The 20,278-nt window shown below is 45.2% G+C and overlaps 1 protein-coding gene across 1 annotated transcript in view; it reads left to right on the top strand.

The window, feature by feature from the left end:
• Window positions 1-20,278, top strand: part of LOC143988232 (alkaline phosphatase-like) — a 106,719-nt gene that overhangs the window by 20,361 nt on the left and 66,080 nt on the right. The window contains exons 2-3 of the mRNA XM_077487644.1: window positions 6,047-6,163; window positions 15,270-15,385. Of these exons, the coding sequence (XP_077343770.1) occupies window positions 6,047-6,163; window positions 15,270-15,385 (233 nt within the window). The remainder of the gene's footprint in view (window positions 1-6,046; window positions 6,164-15,269; window positions 15,386-20,278) is intronic.

The following is a 20,278-nucleotide window of genomic DNA, read 5'->3' as shown; positions in this document are numbered from 1 at the left end:
AAAAAAATATATATATATAGCACATACAATTGCGACTTAAGTCTTATTGTAATTGAATGTTATTAAAAATGACCTTTCCTTTCCAATCTGCAGCTCTGTAATTTTCTGTAAAGTGCAATGCAATATGGCTACCTGGAGGTATTTTGTACACAGAATGTGTACAGAACACCCCTCCCCCCCAGAAACATAATTTTCTGCTTGTGTGATTGGCTCACTGATTTTCCAAAAGTCTGCCTAAGATACAAGTCAGATTTTTTATATTCCCTGCATCAAAAATGTCTCTCTGCCCCACTGTGGGACTTGTGTGGATGTCTGGTGACCCACCAGGTACAACGATGTCCTTGTGACATCAGTGGCGTATGTCTGCGATGCAATCGCTGCCCCCAGTCCAGCAGTGAACTTACATGATGATCATCCTGGTGTGATTCCCTCCTGCCTACTGGCCCTGACGAAGGGACGTTTTGTATCCTGAAACATGTTGGGCTGTCTGGACCTCCATGGGAATTAATCATCATTGTTATCAATTTTTAGTGGTTTGATAATTCATCTCTGTATATATGTACATTTTGTTGAATAATTTATATTGTATTTTTGTATTTCATTGCCTTTAAAGTCCCAGTTTTTATGGGGGGGGGGGGGATCTCCTTTTCTAAATTAACTGTACAAGGGATGTTGGCAAGCTCAAATTGGTTTGGCTTGGAAATTCTCTTACTATGTGTATACAAGTACTGGTATGATCAGGCCAAGAAACTTTAGAAACTAAACTGCAACCCAATACCAATAAAGCAAAGAATCTCATCTTGTTTTTATTTAGAAAGGGGGCCATGCTGTCCCTCACCAGAGTGCGGCCTTTTTCCTGCAGCATCTCTCGGACGAGCCTTGCCGGCCCTAAAGCAGTGAGAGCATTTGTGCTTGTATCGGCAACTAGTGCCGAACTTGCAGGAACCTTCATTAAACTGCCAATGTTGCGGCCGGTTGTCCAGGGGCGGTAGGACTCCTGGATCCCCGCTGGGAAAAGGGAAGTCGAGGCGGAGGTGGAGAAGACATACGTTTTATCCACAAATGAATATCTTTATCATCCCAGTGCAGAGAGGGACGCATTGCCTTGTGTTGACAGAACTGCTCATCATAACGCAGCCAAGCTACGTCCCCATAAACCCTCTGGGCCTCGCTAATCCAGAAACCAGATAACTAAAAAGCGGAGAACAATTTTCAGGGGATTTCTCACCGATAACGCTCGCCAAAATGGCGAATGCCTGGAGCCAATTGTTAAACGTAAGTGAAATCAACCTATAACGCCGCTTCTCTTTGTCTTCTTTCTTGGACTCTTCTGGTTTTACCTTATCTAAATTCAACTTTTCCAGGGAGAACAACATGAAGATCTCCACATATTCCCCCTGCCAAATCTTTTCCCATATCTCAGATTTGAGCTGTGCTCCCAGATGACCTTCAAAACAGACATACACTTCGCATTTGGTCGAATCGGCCAGGCGAACCTAGTCCATGCTTTTATTAGCTTCTTTCGCAGATTCTACAGGGGGACTGACACTAGTCCCTGGGGCCACTGTAACCCCTGAAGATGTTAATGCCACGGATACTTGACCCCGCACCGGCGCAGGACTCGCAGTAACCTGTGTCACTGCCCGACCCACCCCCAGGGAGGCTGAAACCCAAGCCAACACCAGTGTAGAGCTCGGCAATGTGCCCACGTGAAAGTGTTGGACCAAAGAATGCAGCCTGACCAAAAGGCCCAGTGCAGCATCACCTGTCGTGGCCGGCCCCTGCTGTGGCAGTCGTCCCCTGCAGGGCTGTGATCCGGTCCCCATGGATTCCGCCATCGAGCGGAGCTGCTCAGCCAAGCACCTTGGATCCTCCATCAGGAACACAGGGGAAAGGCTAAGCACAGAACGATTTCCTACTCGTGCCTGCTGGCCGGATATCCTGTCGCTCCTGACCTCCCTCACTCCAGCTCCTGTACTACCCCCCACCACTTCACTGGCCAATCTACAGTCTGCTCTAGTTGCCTAGCAACAGTATTAACCCCCACTAGCCTGGCTCCCTTTGTGCCCCTGTTCATGCAGTCCTGCACTTTTATTTTCTTTATTTTGCTACGGGCTGTGCTGCAGTCACAGTTTTTGGTTATATTGTGAATCACTGTTTAACTGCGCTGATTGTTTTTCACATATATTGAACCATATCTGCCATATACCTGCCCACCCCTCTATTTTAACTTGGTCTTCTGGTAAAGTTGCTATATCCTGTAGTGAGGTTATTGCCCTGCTTACTTTTGTATCATCACCAAACACTGAAATGTAACTTTTTATTCCATCCTCTATATTGTTTATGAACAAGCTTAACAGAATTGGCCCCAGGGCAGAGCCCTGGCGCACCCTGCTCAAAACTCCAGAGCATTCAGAAAATATCACATTAATCGCTAGCCTCTGGATATCCTCCTGAAACAAGTGTTCTCTCCAGGTACATACCATATCATAAATGCTAAAAGACCTTAATATGTAAATTAAGCTTTTGGGGTACTGTACGAAATGCCTTAGCAATATCTATATAAATACCATCAACAGGCCTTCCTCTATCTGAATTAGAGCTCACCTACTCATATAATGTTAGGTAGACCTAGCTGGTGGCTAGGCCTGTTTGTTTTCATTCTGGGCTGGGTGTGGCTCAGGGTAGGGCTGGGCGACTCCAAGGTAGCATCACTGTCATCTCCCTCTTTTCTGGAAGGTGCTAGAAAGAGAGGGGGAGAGGAGAGATGGAGCTGCTTGGGGTATTCCAAGGAGCCTTGATCAATCCCCAACTTGGATTAGCAGGTGGCAGGCCTCCTTAAATATGCAGAGTCAGCCCAGCTGGGGAGGAGTTGTTGGATGGAAGAGCTGAAGTGAGGCTGTCGGGGCCCACAGGGATCTCCCTAGTCTGGGGGGGTGACCTTGGGCCTTGGCTCAAGTGTAGCCAGGAGGAGAAGAGATTCTGGAGGATGGACACATGAGAGAGCAAGGAGAGGACAGTGGGAGAGAGCACTGCTAAGAGACTCCAGAGAGGACAACTGGTCGCAGCCAGGAGGGAGTGAAGCGCAGTTAGGCACACCTGATAGAACTGGGAGTTGGGTGCAGAACCATAAGCCCCTGTACACACTGTCGGAGATTTCCATAACCAAATCCGTCGGATTTTGCCCGTCGGATTTTGTTCGTCGGATCTTGTCCGAAACTGTTGCATACACACGGTCGGACAAAGTTGGCGAAAAATCCGATCTTTCAGAACATGATGACGTAATTTCGTTACGATGGGACTACATTCAGGCTAGTAGCCAATAGCTTTGATGTAGGAATTTGATCTGAGCATGTGTGGCACTTGGTCCGATCAAAATTCTCTACACATGATCGGAGTATGTCCGATCGGCCCAGTTGGTCGGGAAATATTTCCAACATGTTGGAAAATTGGGTCCGACGGATATTCCGACGGAATCGGTCCGATGCATACCACACACAGTCGGATTATCCGACGACACGGTCTGATAGGACACATTCCGACGGATTCTCCGACCGTGTGTACAAGGGCTAAGAGTGGACTGTGAGAAGGGCATTGGAAAGAGGCAGCTGCAGCCAAGAAGGCTGGCAGAGCCTGAAAAGGGTTTACTGGGATCAGTAGCCGAGTTGAGGACAGTTAGCACCAGAACTATTTCTACATCATAGGGACCCAAGGTTTCCAGCCCACAAAAGGCAATTCACTGAGGCCTGGCTGAGTTTGTTTCAGGCCCAACCATGTGGTGCTAGCTGGTCTGGGAATCTACAGCAAGTGAAGTGCTGGAGGAGTAACGTTCTATAGCAAGTGAAGTGCTGGAGGAGTAATGGTCTGCAGCAAGTGAAGTGCTGGAGAAATAAGAGAAAAAGGTCTTAAGCATATAAGAGTTGTGCTGGGGAGAAGACTGGGGTATATATACAGGAGTGTATATAGTAGTCCCAAGCAAGTTGCACTGAATCTTTCTAGGCATCCCATAATTTCCCTTTCCCATCCAAGTTCAATCCCCTCAATAAAAAAACAAAGCTTATAGACTGGACTGTTCTATGTCTCTGAGTGCCTGAGAGATGGATGCCCGGCTGGGTAGGGTGACGGTGAACCAGGGGCAGACTGACAACTCATGGGGCCCCCGGGCAATAGGAGATTATGGGGCTCCCAGGCAATCAGAGATTATGGGGCCACATAGTATACAATCACACAGTATACACAGACATGTTTCTATTGGCTAAGAAGCTACTGGAGAGGTGGGGCAGCTATAATCTCTGGATTTTTAGACCAAAGGGATGTTGGTAAGGGACATTTCATAGACAGATGTAAAAAAAAAAAAAGATTTTTTACATACTGTCCCTGGTTTTACTGAGGCTGGCTACCCTGATGGGGCCCCCAGGCAGTGCCCGAGTTGGCGAATGGTCAGTTGGCCCCTGGCGAACCATAATATTCAGCTATGGCTACACATTAGTAGAAGTCAAATATTGGTAACGTGAATAACATGGTATGCACTTACTCATGCTATAAGGTCAGAACAGGATACTACAGCAGTAGGGTCACAAAGTTTAAAAGCTGATACTATTGCATGCAGACACTTAAAAATACCTAAGCTCAGAGCACCCAAGGTGTTCAAGTTCATATCTAGGGAAAATATATAAAATATTAGAAAAGCAACATGATCCGTGTTGGGTAATTTGGGCAATCTGTCAATAAACTACAGTATATAATAAATACATAATTTAAAACATCAAATGCAACATAAAATGTTAATAACAATACAGGTTTAACAAGTGTTTGACTTGTGAGATAAAACAACATGAAACCATATAGATAAAATGGCTATTTCAGGTGCATTGGTAGCTCAGATTCCTATCGCACAGGAATGTGAACCTGGTGACATATGATAATTGTAATCTCTGAAAATCTCAAAGTCTTCAATAATAGGTGATCTGTACTTCGATATGATCTACACAAGGTACAATACACCTGTCTGTGAACTGTCTGACATCTTCACTCGGTCTGGCCTGTTCTGTCTATTAGGATGATATCCTATGTGGCAATCATGGCATACAGTTAAGATAGATCTCTTATACAGATTCCATACTATGAAGGGGATGAAGGACGCACTACAGAAATGGGGCAGCAGTAAGAATGAAGAGAAACGTTTTACTAGTGCTGTTTTTTTAGGACAAGGGCACATTGATCAAGACCCCAGAAATAATGCCTGGGACAGCAGCATAGCCATCCTAATATGCACTGTCTTCTTTCTTATTTTTGGTATTTTTATTGTATATACTTAAAGGGTAACCCCACTTTCATGGGGGAAAAAAAGCACATAAGAAAAAATAATATAGCAGACACAATTGCGACTTAAGTCATATTGTAATTAAATGTTATTAAAAATGACCTTTCCTTTCCAATCTGCAGCTCTGTAATTTTCTGTAAAGTGCAATGCAATATGGCTACCTGGAGTTGTCCTGTATACAGAACGCCCCCCCTAGAAATATAATTTTCTGCTTGTGTGATTGGCTCGCTAATTTTCCCAAAAGTCTGCCTAAGATACAAGTAAGATTTTTGGCATACCCTGCAGCAAAAATGTAATTTTTGGTAAGATATCCACAATGTGAAATAACGTCTAAAGGGAAGCAGACCCTGCAACTTTCCTCATAAGAGCCCTGATTCTTCAGCAGCTGGTTGATAATTATGAAACCACTCTCATTAGACTCACTTGGCACAGGGGCACAGAGGAACAAACAGTGATTTCTTCAGAATAACAAAAGGTAGGAATCTGCAACAAAGCTTGTTACAATCCTTGCAGTGTACATAGATCACCCATAAGGGAATGCTTTTTTCTCTACACAAGTAGAGAACGTTTTAAAGATAAATTTATTTGCAAATTAAATTGCATTGCCATGATATTTAGAAGTAATTATAAGAGTTTTAGCGATTAGTGTGTCATGATTAAACATACAATTGGAAAAATATATATTATGGTCTAATGGGATATTTTGTTGCTTGTATTTCACAGAGGCCGAACAAACACCCAAGTACTGGTATGATCAGGCCAAGGAAACGTTAGCAAATGCTATCAAACTGGTACCCAATACCAATAAAGCAAAGAATCTCATCTTGTTTCTAGGAGATGGTAAGTGCAAAGAAAATACATATACTGTACTTTCCAGTGTCGGTGCATACACAGAGGGTGCAGGAGCACTGCCCCCCCCCCCCTCTCCTGCACCGCTCTATCACCAATAGATAGATTCATGCATTGCATGAATCTATCTATTTTCGCTGCTGCCACCCCCTATTCAGGTGTCTGGCCCCTGGTCGGGTGCCAGGCATCAGAATTACAGCGGCAAGGTTTCTTTGGAAGTGCCTGATCTGATAAGCGTCCTGATTAGAGCTGTGGGCTCTAATAGGCTTCTAAAAGTGTAAACAGCGGGCACACTGCTGTGTGTTCGCTGTTTACACAGTGTTGTGTTAGAGAAGCGAATACATCGCTTCCCTAACACTGACCTGCCTCTCAGCCAATCAGGTTTCCGGGTCTGTGTTACCTATCAATTGATTGGCTGAAATCACAGGCGCTGTGATTGGACGCCTACCAGGTGTCCAATCATTGCAGAAGACGAGAAGAGGAGCACGGGAGAAGACATCAGGGTCAGATTTGGAGGACACCGGACACTGCTCGTCCGCCTGCTGCCATCACCCTCTGCACAGTAGAGACAAGGTAAGTGCTGGGCACAGTGGCAGCACATGGGCACAGTTGCAACATTTGGGGCACAGTGGCAGCGTTTGATGGGCAAAGTGAGGCTGCAATTTTGAGCACCAGCCGCCACTGCATCTTTCTCACTCCAAACATTAATAACCTATCCTCAAAAAACTACTTACCCTTAATACAAAAATTAAGATTGATGCTTAAAATGTGGAAATCTTTCAAAATATAATTTTTGGGGCAGAATCACTGCAATTAAAATGACAATTCTAGCAAAGATATTATACCTATTTAGGGCACTCCCAATTAGACAAAATAAAGCAATTATTACTAAATTCCAAGCAAAGATTAACAAGTTTATATGGTTAGATTCTCACCCACATCTATCGGATTACTATTATATAAATCACAAAAGAACGGATGACTGGACCTCCCAGATTTCTGGTTATACCATTTAGCTGCCAGATAGTCTCAAATTGCACAGTGGCATATTCTCAACCCCCAAGAATCCCATGGGTTAGGTTTGAAAGAGACTCAATTCTACCATATTCTATCTCAGGGATATTATGGGGAAACAAACCATACCCTAGACACTCTTAGCCAAGTAGTCTCACAATCATACCAATTATGGAAACTACACAATAAAAAATAAAAAATTATATCTAACACACCCCCACATGCTTCTTTTGTAGGAGATCCAAATTCTCCCTACATACACACGAAGCTGGAGACTTCTCATGGTGGACAAACAACAATCTGACATCCCTTTTTATATAAACCTCACTCTCCACAACTGTGTACTATTTTCCCCTATCATTGGACTCTCCACCCATAATGTGAGACTGACCCACACAATACGTGTAGCAATACACTGGTTGATAGCATTCCATTGGAAATCCTCATCAGTTCCTCTAGCACATTTGAAAACCAGAATTAACAATATTAATCTTATGGGAAAAATATTCCACACATTACAGAATACTAATCATTTTCATAATAAAAAAATGTGGCCCATGGTTTAACCTTCTCAACCTCTTTCAATCCTGAATATTACATTACTAGATATCGGAGTTCGAGGAAAATTATAAGATGTGTATATGAGTAACAATCATAGAGGTTAACATGTTAACTTACTATAACAAAGTATATCAACAATTCACACAATATATTTTGATCCTCCTTATGTGTAAACTACTTGTACTGTATTTCTTTTGGCATATGACAGAGCTTTTTGTACCACCTTTTTGTACCCAATAAAAATAGTTTGTAAACAAAAAAAGAAAATACATATACTATATATGAAGTGTGAGCAGTAAAAATATACTTGTCAAATGAAATAGTCATCAGACAACATAGACTACCCAAAACAAAAGTCATAATACTGAGTCAGAGAAGATCATGGTGTGTGTTAGTATTGATGATGGTTGAATGAGGATGGGCTAATCTCTATCAATTTTTACATTCTTGTGATAGATGTGCTCCTTTATAGCTACCCCTATAATATTATCCAAGTCACCCAGTATTCACCAGATTTTAAGGCCGGTTGTTACAACCCAAAAAGCATTTTCAAAAGTCATTTACATTTCGGTCCTTCCTTTTCAAATACCAAAACGAGCATATATTCATGAGTTAATGGTCATACAGATGTATGGCATACTCCTGCGCTAATGGATAAAATGGGTGAACACAATTTTTATATATATATATATATATAATATACAGTATCTCACAGAAGTGAGTACACCCCTCACATTTTTGTAAATATTTTATTATAGCTTTTCATGTGACAACACTGAAGAAATGACACTTTGCTACAATGTAAAGTAGTGAGTGTAGTGCTTGTATAACAGTGTAAATTTGCTGTCCCCTCAAAATAACTCAACACACAGCCATTAATGTCTAAACCCCTGGCAACAAAAGTGAGTACACCCCTAAGTGAAAATGTCCAAATTGGGCCCAAAGTTCAATATTTTGTGTGGCCACCATTATTTTCCAGCACTCCCTTAACCCTCTTTGGCATGGAGTTCACCAGAGCTTCACAGGTTGCCACTGGAGTCCTCTTCCACTCCTCTATGACAACATCATGAAGCTGGTGGATTTTAGAGACCTTGCATTCCTCCACCTTCCGTTTGAGGATGCCTCACAGATGCCAGTCCATCACCTTTGCCCTCAGATTCTTTAGCAAGGCAGTGGTTGTTTTGGAGGTGTGTTTAAGGTCGTTATCGTGTTGGAATACTGCCCTGCGGCCCAGTCTCCGAAGGGAGGGGGTCATGCTCTGCTTCAGTATGTCACAGTACATGTTGGCATTCGTGGTTCCCTCAATGAACTGTAGCTCCTCAGTGGCGGCAGAACCCATGCAGCCCCAAACCATGACACTCCCACCACCATGCTTGACTGTAGGCAAGACACACTTTTCTTTGTACTCCTCACCTGGTTGCTGCCACACACGCTTGATACCATCTGAACCAAATAAGTTTATCTTGGTCTCATCAGACCACAGGACATGGTTCCAGTAATCCATGTCCTTAGTCTGCTTGTCTTCAGCAAACTGTTTGTGGGCTTTCATGTGCATCATCTTTAGAAGTGGTTTCCTTCTAGGACGACAGCCAATGCAGTCCAATTTGATGCCGCGTGCGGCTTATGCTCTGAGCACTGACAGGCTGACCCCCCCCACCCCTTCAGCCTCTGCAGCAATGCTAGTAGCACTCATACATCTATTTCTCAAAGACAACCTCTGGATATGATGCTGAGCTTGTGCACTCAACTTCTTTGGTCGACCATGGAGAGGCCTGTTCTGAATGGAACCTGTCCTGATAAACCTCTGTATGGTCTTGGCCACCATGCTGCAACTTTCAGGGTCTTTGAAATCTCCTTATAGTCTAGGCCATCTTTATGTAGAACAATTCATTTTTTCAGATCCTCAGAGAGTTCTTTGCCATGAGGTGCCATGTTGAACTTCCAGTGACCAGTATGAGAGAGTGAGAGTGATAGCACCAAATTTAACACACCTGCTCCCCATTCACACCTGAGACCTTGTAACACTTATGCCGCGTACACACGAGCGGACTGTATGGCGTACTTAGTCCGTCGAAACACATTTCAGCGGACAGTCCGCTCGTGTGTGGGCTTCAGCGGACTTTTTCAGCGTGCAGTCCGGCGTACTAAGAATTTCGGATTTTTCGAAATTCTGTCCGTCGTACTTTGGTTTCAGCGGACAATCCGCTCATCAGTATGCTAGTTCGACGGACTAAAAATGGCGCATGCCCAGAAAGGATTTACACGGCGGAAGGGTGCTTTGCTGTGTATTGGACTTCCTATTTCTAGTCCCGTCGTACGTGCTGTACACGTCATCGCGCAAGCTTTCGACGGACTGTTTGGGTATCCGTGTGTGGTCAAGTCCGTTCAGTGGAAAGTACGACGGACTGTCCGTCGGATTGTATGACGAACTAAGTACGCCGTACAGTCCGCTCGTGTGTACGCGGCATAACGATTTACATGATACCGGGGAGGGAAAATGGCCAATTGGGCCCAATTTGGACATTTTCACTTAGGGGTGTACTCACTTTTGTTGCCAGCAGTTTAAACATTAATGGCTGTATGTTGAGTTATTTTGAGGGGACAGAAAATTTACACGGTTATACAAGCTGTACACTCACTACTTAACATTGTAGCAAAGTGTAATTTCTTCAGTGTTGTCACATGAAAAGATATAATAAAATATTTACAAAAATGTGAGGGGTTTACGCACTATTGTGAGATATTGTGTATATATATATATATATATATATATATATATATATATATATATATATTTATATATATATATATATATATATATATATATATAGTCATGGCTGAAATTGTTGGCCCCCCAGACATTTTTCCAGAAAATCAAGTATTTCCCACAGAAAAGTATTGCAGTAACACGTTTTGCTATACACATGTTTATTCCCCTTGTGTGTATTGGGTCAAGACAAAAAGAGGGAGGAAAGCAAGCAAATTGGACATAATGTCACAAAATGTCAAAAATGGACTGGTCAAAATTCTTGGCACCCTTTCAAAACTGTGGATAAATAAGATTGTTTCAAGCATGTGATGCTCCTTTAAACTCACCGGGGGCAAGTAACAGGTGTGGGCAATATAAAAATCACACCTGAAAGCAGATAAAAAGAAGAGAAGTTCACTTAGTCTTTGCATTGTGTGTCTGTGTGTGTCACACTAAGCATGGACAACAGAAAGAGGAGAAGAGAACTGTCTGAGGACTTGAAAACCAAAAGTGTGGAAAAATATCAACAATCTCAAGGTTACATGTCCGTCTCCAGAGATCTAGATTTGCCTTTGTCCATAGTGCGCAATGTTATCAAGACGTTTGCAACCCATGGCACTGTAGCTAATCTCTCTGGGCATGGACAGAAGAGAAAAATTTATGAAAGGTTGCAACGCAGGATAGTCCGGATGGTGGATAAGCAGCCCCAAACAAGTTCCAAAGAAATTCAAGCTGTCCTGCAGAAGACCCAGGAGGACCCCACTGCTGACACAGAAACATAAAAATGCAAGACTACAATTTGCCAAAATGTACTTGAGTAAGCCAAAATCCTTCTGGGAAAACGTCTTGTGGACAGATGAAACCAAGATAGAGCTTTTTGGTAAAGCACATTATTCTACTGTTTACCGAAAACGGAATGAGGCCTACAAAGAAATGAACACAGCACCTACAGTGAAATATGGTGGAGGTTCAATGATGTTTTGAGGTTTGTCTTGCTGCCTCTGGCACTGGGTGCCTTGAATGTATGCAAGGCATCATGAAATCTGAGGATTACCAAAGGATTTTGGGTCACACTGTAGAGCAGGGGTGTCCAAACTTTTTTCAAAGAGGGCCGGATTTGATGAAGTGAACATGCGCGAGGGCCGACCATTTTGCCTGACATTCTTTGAACCGTTAAAATTCGGTCTAAGTGTGTTCGTTCGAGCTCTAATACACTGCCCAACAAGAATTCTCTTGCCTTTGTGGCTGTGTGTGGGAAGAAATGAGCTTGGGCGTATTTGTACATACTGTATTAATTGGCGTATAACACACACCTTCACTTTAAGAGGGAAGTTTCAGGAAAAAAAAATGTTTAAATAAAGAACTGTGAAGCAAAATAATGGTCAGTGCCCACCAATGCAGCCTAATCAGTGCACATCTGCAGACCCACCATTGCCAGGAACACACCCACCACAGCCAGGAATGCACCCACCATTGCCAGGAACACACCCACCACAGCCAGGAATGCACCCACCATTGCCAGGAACACACCCACCACAGCCAGGAATGCACCCACCATTGCCAGGAATGCACTCACCATAGCCAAGAATGCCACCAGCATAGCCAGGAATGCCCCCACCATAGCAAGGAATGCCCCACCATAGCCAGGAATGCCCCACCATAGCCAGGAATGCCCCTACTATAGCCAGGAATGCCCCCACCATAGCAAGGAATGCCCCCACCATAGCAAGGAATGCCCCCACCATAGCAAGGAATGCCCCCACCATAGCCAGGAATGCCCCACCATAGCCAGGAATGCAGCACCATAGCCAGGGACGCAGCACCATTGCCAGGGACGCAGCACCATTGCCAGGGACGCAGCACCATTGCCTGGGACGCAGCACCATTGCTAGGAATGCCTCCCCAAATGCCTCACCATTGCCAGGAATGCAGCACCATTGCCAGGAATGCAGCACCATTGCCAGGAATGACTCACCATTGCCAGGAATGCAGCACCATTGCCAGGAACGCAGCACCATTGCCAGGAACACAGCACCATTGCCAGGAATGCACTGACGAGCGCCAAAGGAGAATCTCCTGTTTACACGGCGGCTTCTTTAATAGAAAGTCCCGCCTCCTTTGATGGACAGAACAGTCGTCCAATGGCAGTGCAGGAGAAGGACTTCCTATTACAGAGGCTGCCCGTAAACAGGAAATTCTCCTGTGTACGGCGCTCGGTCCTGTCCTCCCTGTACTTTCCGAAGCATATATATCTTTTGTGGCCCTGGCGCTGGGAGATCGTCGGGGGCCATAAAAGATATGTATGTTCAAATAACCAGGTGGGCCGTTCAAAACCGAGCTGCGGGCCGCGATTGGCCCGCGGGCCGGACTTTGGACATGCCTGCTGTAGAGCCTAGTGTCAGCTGGGTTTGCGTCCGAAATCTTCCAGCAGGACAATGACCCCAAACATACGTCAAAAAGCACCCAGAAATGGATGGCAACAAAGCGCTGGAGACAGTGGCGTAACTAGAACCTTCAGGGCCCCGATGCAAGAAACCATGAAGGGCCCCCCTGAACCCCAGCCAGGGCCCTTCCCTCCGGGTCCGGCGGTGGAGCTCCAGGGCGTGGTCACAGGTATGACCTTTGTGAGCCCTGTAGTTCCACCACTGGTATCAGTAGTTTTTTTTTATTTTATTTTTTTAGGTGCCCCATTGGGGGACTGTTCCTAGGCAGGATGGGGTTCCCATCCCCAGAATAGATGAGGTCCTTTTCTCCAAGGAAGATGAAGTTACTGCCCCCAGGTGAGAAGGGGTCCCTGTCCCCTGTCCCCAGGGGAGGTGGGGGCCCCTGTCCCCACGTGAGAAGGGCTCCCTGTCCCCAGGGGGAGATGGAGGGGGTATGTAATAGTGTGTGGGGGATGGGGTCCTCTCACTCGCCATGACCAAGCTGTACGCCGCACACTGATCCATGTTGGCCTGGGCTCCATCCAGTGTGCTGGGCGGGCGATCAGCATATCTCCCAGAAAGAACTTTCATCATCTGTGTATGGCGGGGGGAGGGGGGCTGGCAGACAAGCCTGCAGTGTCCTCCGGGGGGGGCTCTCTTAGGGCTGCAATGCATCTGTGTGCTTAAAGTTTGTTTACCTGGGAGAAGTATGCAGTGCAGTGTGGGCCGGACTCGGGGGGGGGGGGGCGGGACTCTGGCTGGGGAGAACAAACATCGGACTGAGTGGCAATGCATGGAGCAGAAGAGGGGTACTCTGAGGAGCCGTCTGAGGACACGGGTCATGCGGAGAATGCACAACTAAAGAGCATCCAGTGCGATAGTCAAGCATGGAGCTCTGCTAGTCACCCTCTACCTCCAGCCACCCGTGTGCATGGTGCACTGGTACCCCTAGCTGCCTATGCTGCTGCCGGCCATATGTAGAGGGGGCTGCATGGGCCCCCTGCATCACAGGGCCCGGTTGCGGTCGCGACTGCTGCACCCCCTATAGTTACGCCCCTGGCTGGAGAGTTCTAAAGTAGCTTGCAATGAGTACAGATCTAAATTCCATTGAACACCTATAGGGAGATCTTAAAATTGCTGTTGAGAAAAGGCGCCCTTCCAATAAGAGAGACCTGGAGCAGTTTGCAAAGGTAGAGTGGTCCAAGATTCAAGGTAAGAGGTGTAAGAAGCTTATTGATGGTTATAGGAAGCGACTGATTTCAGTTATTTTTTCCAAAGGGTGTGCAACCAAATATTAAGTTAAGTGTGCAAAGAATTTTGACCAGCCCACTTTTGGAATTTTGTGTGACATTATGTCCAATTTGCTTTTTTCCTCCCTTTTTTTTTTGTTCCAATGCACATAAAGGGAATAAACATGCATATGGCAAAACGTGTTACTGCAATACTTTTCTGTGAGAAATACTTGATTTTCTGGAAAAATTTCTGGGGTGCCAACAATTCCGGCCATGATTGTAATATATATATATATATATATATATATCCTATTAAAGAGAGTTCATATGTGAATATATATGTGAATTCTTGATTGCTGTGAACATCCGTTCATATATCATTCCCCACAGCGCTCCTCTCATTCTCTATAGATAATACTTGAATTCTTTCTTAGTTTTTAACACTTGTTACAGCGATTTTACATGTGAGTGGATATTGTTTGTTTTATGTGACCAATAAATGGAATTATGCTATATTGCTTTCTCTGCCATCTGTTCAAATCTCATGATGGTACATTGAGAACCACCCACGCTGTAGGACAAAACACAACCCGTGGAACTACAGAGCCCAACCATTTATACAAGCACTTGTGACTTCTGTCATGGGAGTCACAGACATCTGGGGGGTGAGGATGCACAGAGGGGAGCACGGATCGCACAGACTAGTTTTTCAGCACTTGCCACTTTTATTGCACAATTGAATATTTGAAGCTGCACTGGAAGAATATGAAATTATATTTATGAACTTTATAAGAATTTATTAATTTTTTATGGACTAATTAGTTATGATTATGGTTTGTTATTAATTTATTGCACTGCGGTTAATGATTTGTTACCATTGGATAGCGTTCTTATATTCTAAGTATATATTCATCTTTACCATTGTTGTGCTCAACCTAAAAAGCCTACTTTATAGCCTTGTGTTGGCAATTGATGTATTTATAACATCAGATGCTAGAAAATCCAATTGGCCATACATATTAGGAATGGTACAATAAGTAAAATATGTTATAGAAGTGACACGGTTATAGTCTCTATTTTCTGCATCCATCTCTTTATTGCTTGATGTTTTGTTATAGGAATGGGTGTCACCACAATATCTGCAGCTCGTATATACCAGGGACAATTGGAAGGGCAGCCTGGAGAGGAAAACATTTTGGAGATGGAGAAATTTCCTTATGTTGCACTTTCTAAGGTAAACAGTGCTGTAAACCCTTTACAGCATCCTCATGTATTATTGTCGGATCATGATTTCTGTGGTTCTTATTATGTTATTTTTAAATATGTACTTGCAAAAGTGTGTCCATTTATTGCAGGGAGTGGAATGCACTGTACACTCATCACACCCTACCATGCACTCCATATTTAGCATTTCTCCCTGTGTACTCTATACACTCAGTCCACTTTACTGTACATTTAGCTCACCCTACCATGTACTAATATACCTTATATACATTTTATTATCATACCCGAGAACTTGCTGGAATTTACCTGGTCATGCAGGACTTTTGCTCCTGTTGATGGGTCATTGCCAGAATCAATTACATCTCCTGACCTTCGATTCCAGAGATGTATACAATACAGTGCACCTCTATGCACTCAGCACACAACACCATGCACCCTTTGTACACTCAGCACACCCATTATGTATGCATATATAGTCAGTGAACCCCACCATGCACCCTTACTATACCCAGTACACTTTACTGTGCACCCCTATACACACAAGGCTCCTGTAAGAGGATCACCAGGCTTACCTGTGAAGTTCTAGGCAGATATGTACACCCTGCCCTCATTTTTTTTCCAGGCTTCTTTATGACATGAGGTTCCTTCTCCTGACTTTCTTGCCCTTGTCAATCCTAGTCTTGTTCACACTAAACTCAGTCAATTAAGAGTGTGTAGTATGTAAGGCTACCTCTCATTCACCTTTTAGTTTTTATATTTAATATAATTATGGGATTTTTGTATTTATGCATTAAGGCTAGATTATGAACAAATGCTATGGGACAAATTCAAATATAACTTGAAAAACAATGGGGTTGATTTACTAAAACTGGAACGTGCAAAATCTGCTGCAGCTCTACATAGAAACCAACCAGCTTCCATTTTTTAACTTCATTTTTTTAATTTCTTAACTAAACAAGCGGACGTTTGAAGGTGATTGTCTTTCATGCACAGCCGCACCAGATTTTGTACTCTTCAAATTCAGTAAATAAACCCCAATGAGTCCTTGTGCTGTTACAGTTTGCAGGACTTTGTGTAGAAATGAACACATTATATGCTTGGCGACAGGTCTCCTTTATAGCCACTCTTAGCCCACGTACACACGGTCGGAGATTTTGCCAACCAAATCCGTCGGATTTTGCCCGTCGGATTTTGCCCGTCGGATTGTGTCCGAAACTGTTGCATACACATGGTCGGGTCAAGTTGGCGAAAAATCCGATCTTTCAGAACGTGATGACGTAATTTCATTACGATGGGACTACATTCAGGCTAGTAGCCAATAGCTTTGATGTAGGAATTTGATCTGAGCATGCGTGGCACTTGGTCTGATGAAAATGCTCTACACATGATCGGATTAGGTCCGTCCGGCCCAGTTGGTCGGGAAATATTTCCAACATGTTGGAAAATTGGGTCGGACGGAATCAGTCCGATGCATACCACACACAGTCGGATTATCCGACGACACGGCCCGATAAGACTCATTCCGACAGATTCTCAGACCGTGTGTACAAGGGCTTACTGTGTCTTGACCAAATACCAGGAGAAGTTTTGATTAGCCAAAAAAGAGTTGTGCTTACATTTTGCCCTTATGTTGGCAAATTTTCTTTATAACATTAACATTTTTAAAACCATGCAGGTCATTATGAGAAGGCATTAAGGCAGGAGTTCCAAACCTTTTGAAGAGCTAGAGCCACTTAAGTAACTTGGTAACCCGTCAAGAGCCACAATGAGGGGAGCGGGCAGATGACAGGTCTGTGTCCATTTTGCACATACAGAGCGGACAAGGACACAGCCTGCTCTCCTCTATGGGCCCTCCAATCCAATCCACCCAGATGTAAGGGGATTGGATTAGAGGTAGCTGGGTGTAAATGGACACAAGTTATGCCTCTCCATAGTGATGAATGAAGGGTCCGACTGAAAAACGTACAGGTGGACCCAATCGAGACAGTCATGTAAAAGGTACCTAAGACTGCTTTCACACCGATGAGCTGCGGTTTACATATACAGTGAGTGCAGTGCATCTGTGGCTTTCCTGTGAGTTACCTGCACTTTGCAATATAATTCTATTATAGCCTGCAAGTGTGGTGCATTCAGGAGTTTTGATGCGCAAATCTATGGTTTAGAGCAGGTAACCCACAGATCAATTTGAAAGCAGCCTAGAGTAACCAGTGTAGAGAACGGATATTCCCATTGCTGTTTGATTTTAATAAGAAAATTGGCCTCAATCTTCACGTCTTCCTCGGGATTCCTACAGGTATCTGTCCCGAGCTGTTGCTGTCCCAGGTGGGTATCGCTGGCTGTTGCTGTCCCAGGCAGAGTGCATTTGATATCACTCCACCTGTGACAGGAGTCGGCGCTATACCAGAAAAATCGTCTCTGCTCTTTACTGCAGCCACATGCTTCCTCTCCCGCCAACTCCATTCTTACCACTGATGCTCTGAGTTGGATTGGGTCAGGAACAGGGGCGTACTAAGTGGGGGGGGGGCGGGGGGCGGGCCGCCCCGGGTGCCATACACTGGGGGGGGGTGTCAGGCCAGCGCCCCCCCTCCGCAACTGAAGTGTCAGACAGCGCCGTGCCTCGGTTCCACAGCCCACACAGAGAGAGCCTGAGGCACTGGCAGTGGGCGGCATTGCAGGGGGGGGGTGCGAGCAGCACCCGAGTGGAGTGACATATGACGGCTCAGTGATCCGGGACCCGGCGCAATAATCCCCTTGTCTCTGTGGTCACGTCGCGCGGCCGTTCTGATCACTCTCGGGCAGCGGCTGTCACTCACAGCCGAGCAGAGTGAAGCCGCCTCCCCCTCCTCTATGCACAGCACTGTGTAGACAAGGAGGGGGAGGCGGCTTCACTCTGCTCGGCTGTGAGTGACAGCCGCTGCCCGAGAGTGATCAGAACGGCGCGACGTGAGTCACGCGACCACAGAGAGAAGGGGATTATTGCGCCGGGTCCCGGATCACTGAGTCGACAGGTGACACTCCACTCGGGTGCTGCTCGCACCTCCGCCCTGCAATGCCGCTGCCTTGGGCTCGAGGTACACTATGGGTCCTTAGGGGAGGCTGTGCACTGTAGGGGGGTTCTTTACTGTGGTGGGTCCTGCACTGTAGGGGGGTCTGCACTGTAGGGGGGGTCCTGCACTGTAGGGGGGGTCCTGCACTGTAGGGGGTCCTGCACTGTAGGGGGGTCCTGCACTGTAGAAGGGGTCCTGCACTGTAGGGGGGGGGGTCTGTACTGTAGGGGAAGATTCGGCACTGTAGGGGGGTCTGTACTGTAGGGGGGTCTGCGCTGTAGGGGGAGGGGTCTGTACTGTAGGAGGGTCTGCACTGTAGGGGGGGGGGTCTGCGCTATAGGGTGGAGGGGTCTGTACTGTAGGAGGGTCTGCACTGTAGGGGAGAATTCTGTACTGTAGGGGGGTCTACACTGTAGATGGGGGTCTGTATGGTAGGGAGGGGGGTCTGCACTGTAGGGGATCTGTGTAACATGCAGAGGGTCCAGAGCTGTGAGGGGCTGTGTAATGTAAAGGGGTGCAGAGGTGCAGGGTGCTGTGTAATGTAAAGGGGTCCAGAGGTGTAGGCTGCTGTGTAATGTAAAGAGGTCCTTAGGTGCAAGGTCCTGTGTAATGTAAAGGGGTCCAGAGGTGCAGGGCGCTGTGTAATATAAAGGGGTCAGGAGGTTCAGGGTGCTATGTTATGTAAAGGGGTCCAGAGGTACAAGAGTTGTGCAATGTAAAGGGGTCCAGAGGTGCAGGCTGCTGTGTAATGTAAAGGGGTCCAGAGGTGCAGGCTGCTGTGTAATGTAAAGAGGTCCTTAGGTGCAAGGTCCTGTGTAATGTAAAGGGGTCCAGAGGTACAGGGTGCTGTGTAATGTAAGGGGGTCCAGAGGTGCAGGGCACTGTGTAATATAAAGGGGTCAGGAGGTTCAGGGTGCTATGTTATGTAAAGGGGTCCAGAGGTACAAGAGCTGTGTAATGTAAAGGGGTCCAGAGGTGCAGGCTGCTGTGTAATGTAAAGAGGTCCTTAGGTGCAAGGTCCTGTGTAATGTAAAGGGGTGCAGAGGTGCAGGGTGCTGTGTAATTTAAAGGGGTCCAGAGGTGCAGTTGTGGAGAGGAGGGGTACACAGTAGTGACAAAAAGATATTGAAGGATGCAGAGGTATGCAGGGGACACGGTGGGTGTTTTTACATGTTATGGTGGGGGGGGGGTGCCAGATATAGGATCCGCCCCGGGTGCCAAATGCTCTAGGTACGCCCCTGGTCAGGAACCTGCAATCTGGGCTTGCCAACCTGCTATCCCAGACCAGGAGTTCCAATGGTTGGGCACCACTGAATTAAGGAAATCAAAAAGCCTTCACTCTAATCAGTGTGTAGCACAGTGGAGCCTTCTTAAAACAAAGTATTCTCATGTCTCATTCCATCACATATCTGAAAAATAAGAGAGGAGAAAGGAAAAAGGGGCTGGAGGGTAACCAACCCCCGGGACTTTTAAACGGTACCAAAAATAGGAAAGGATCAGAAATAATACCCACAGAAATAATACATTCTCTTTATTAAATATTTAGTAAAAATAAAAAATGAAGTCCGTAAATAAATACATATATAGTCTTCAAGAGAATCAACTCATGGAAATGTATACAAGGAAGGTACAGTTCAAATCACCATGAAATGTTACCAGTCCAACACATTTAGTTATGCTGTGATTTTCTTTTCTTTCTACATGTTTCGCTTTCATGAGCTTCTTCAGGATAATGCAGCGAAAATATTAAAAACTAAGAGAGATACAGAAATTAAAAAATGAAAACATGGAACAGCGTATTAAATACAAGCTTAGTTTAACAAAAACCTGACAAAATACAAGGGTATTATACATCT

This window comes from Lithobates pipiens, unplaced genomic scaffold (assembly GCF_037356315.1).
Source record: "Lithobates pipiens isolate NorthernLeopardFrog02 unplaced genomic scaffold, aLitPip1_a1.2 Scaffold_18, whole genome shotgun sequence".
Classification (NCBI taxonomy): domain Eukaryota; kingdom Metazoa; phylum Chordata; class Amphibia; order Anura; family Ranidae; genus Lithobates; species Lithobates pipiens.
Note: the sequence above shows the minus strand (reverse complement) of the source record. Positions and strands in the feature narration are given on the sequence as shown.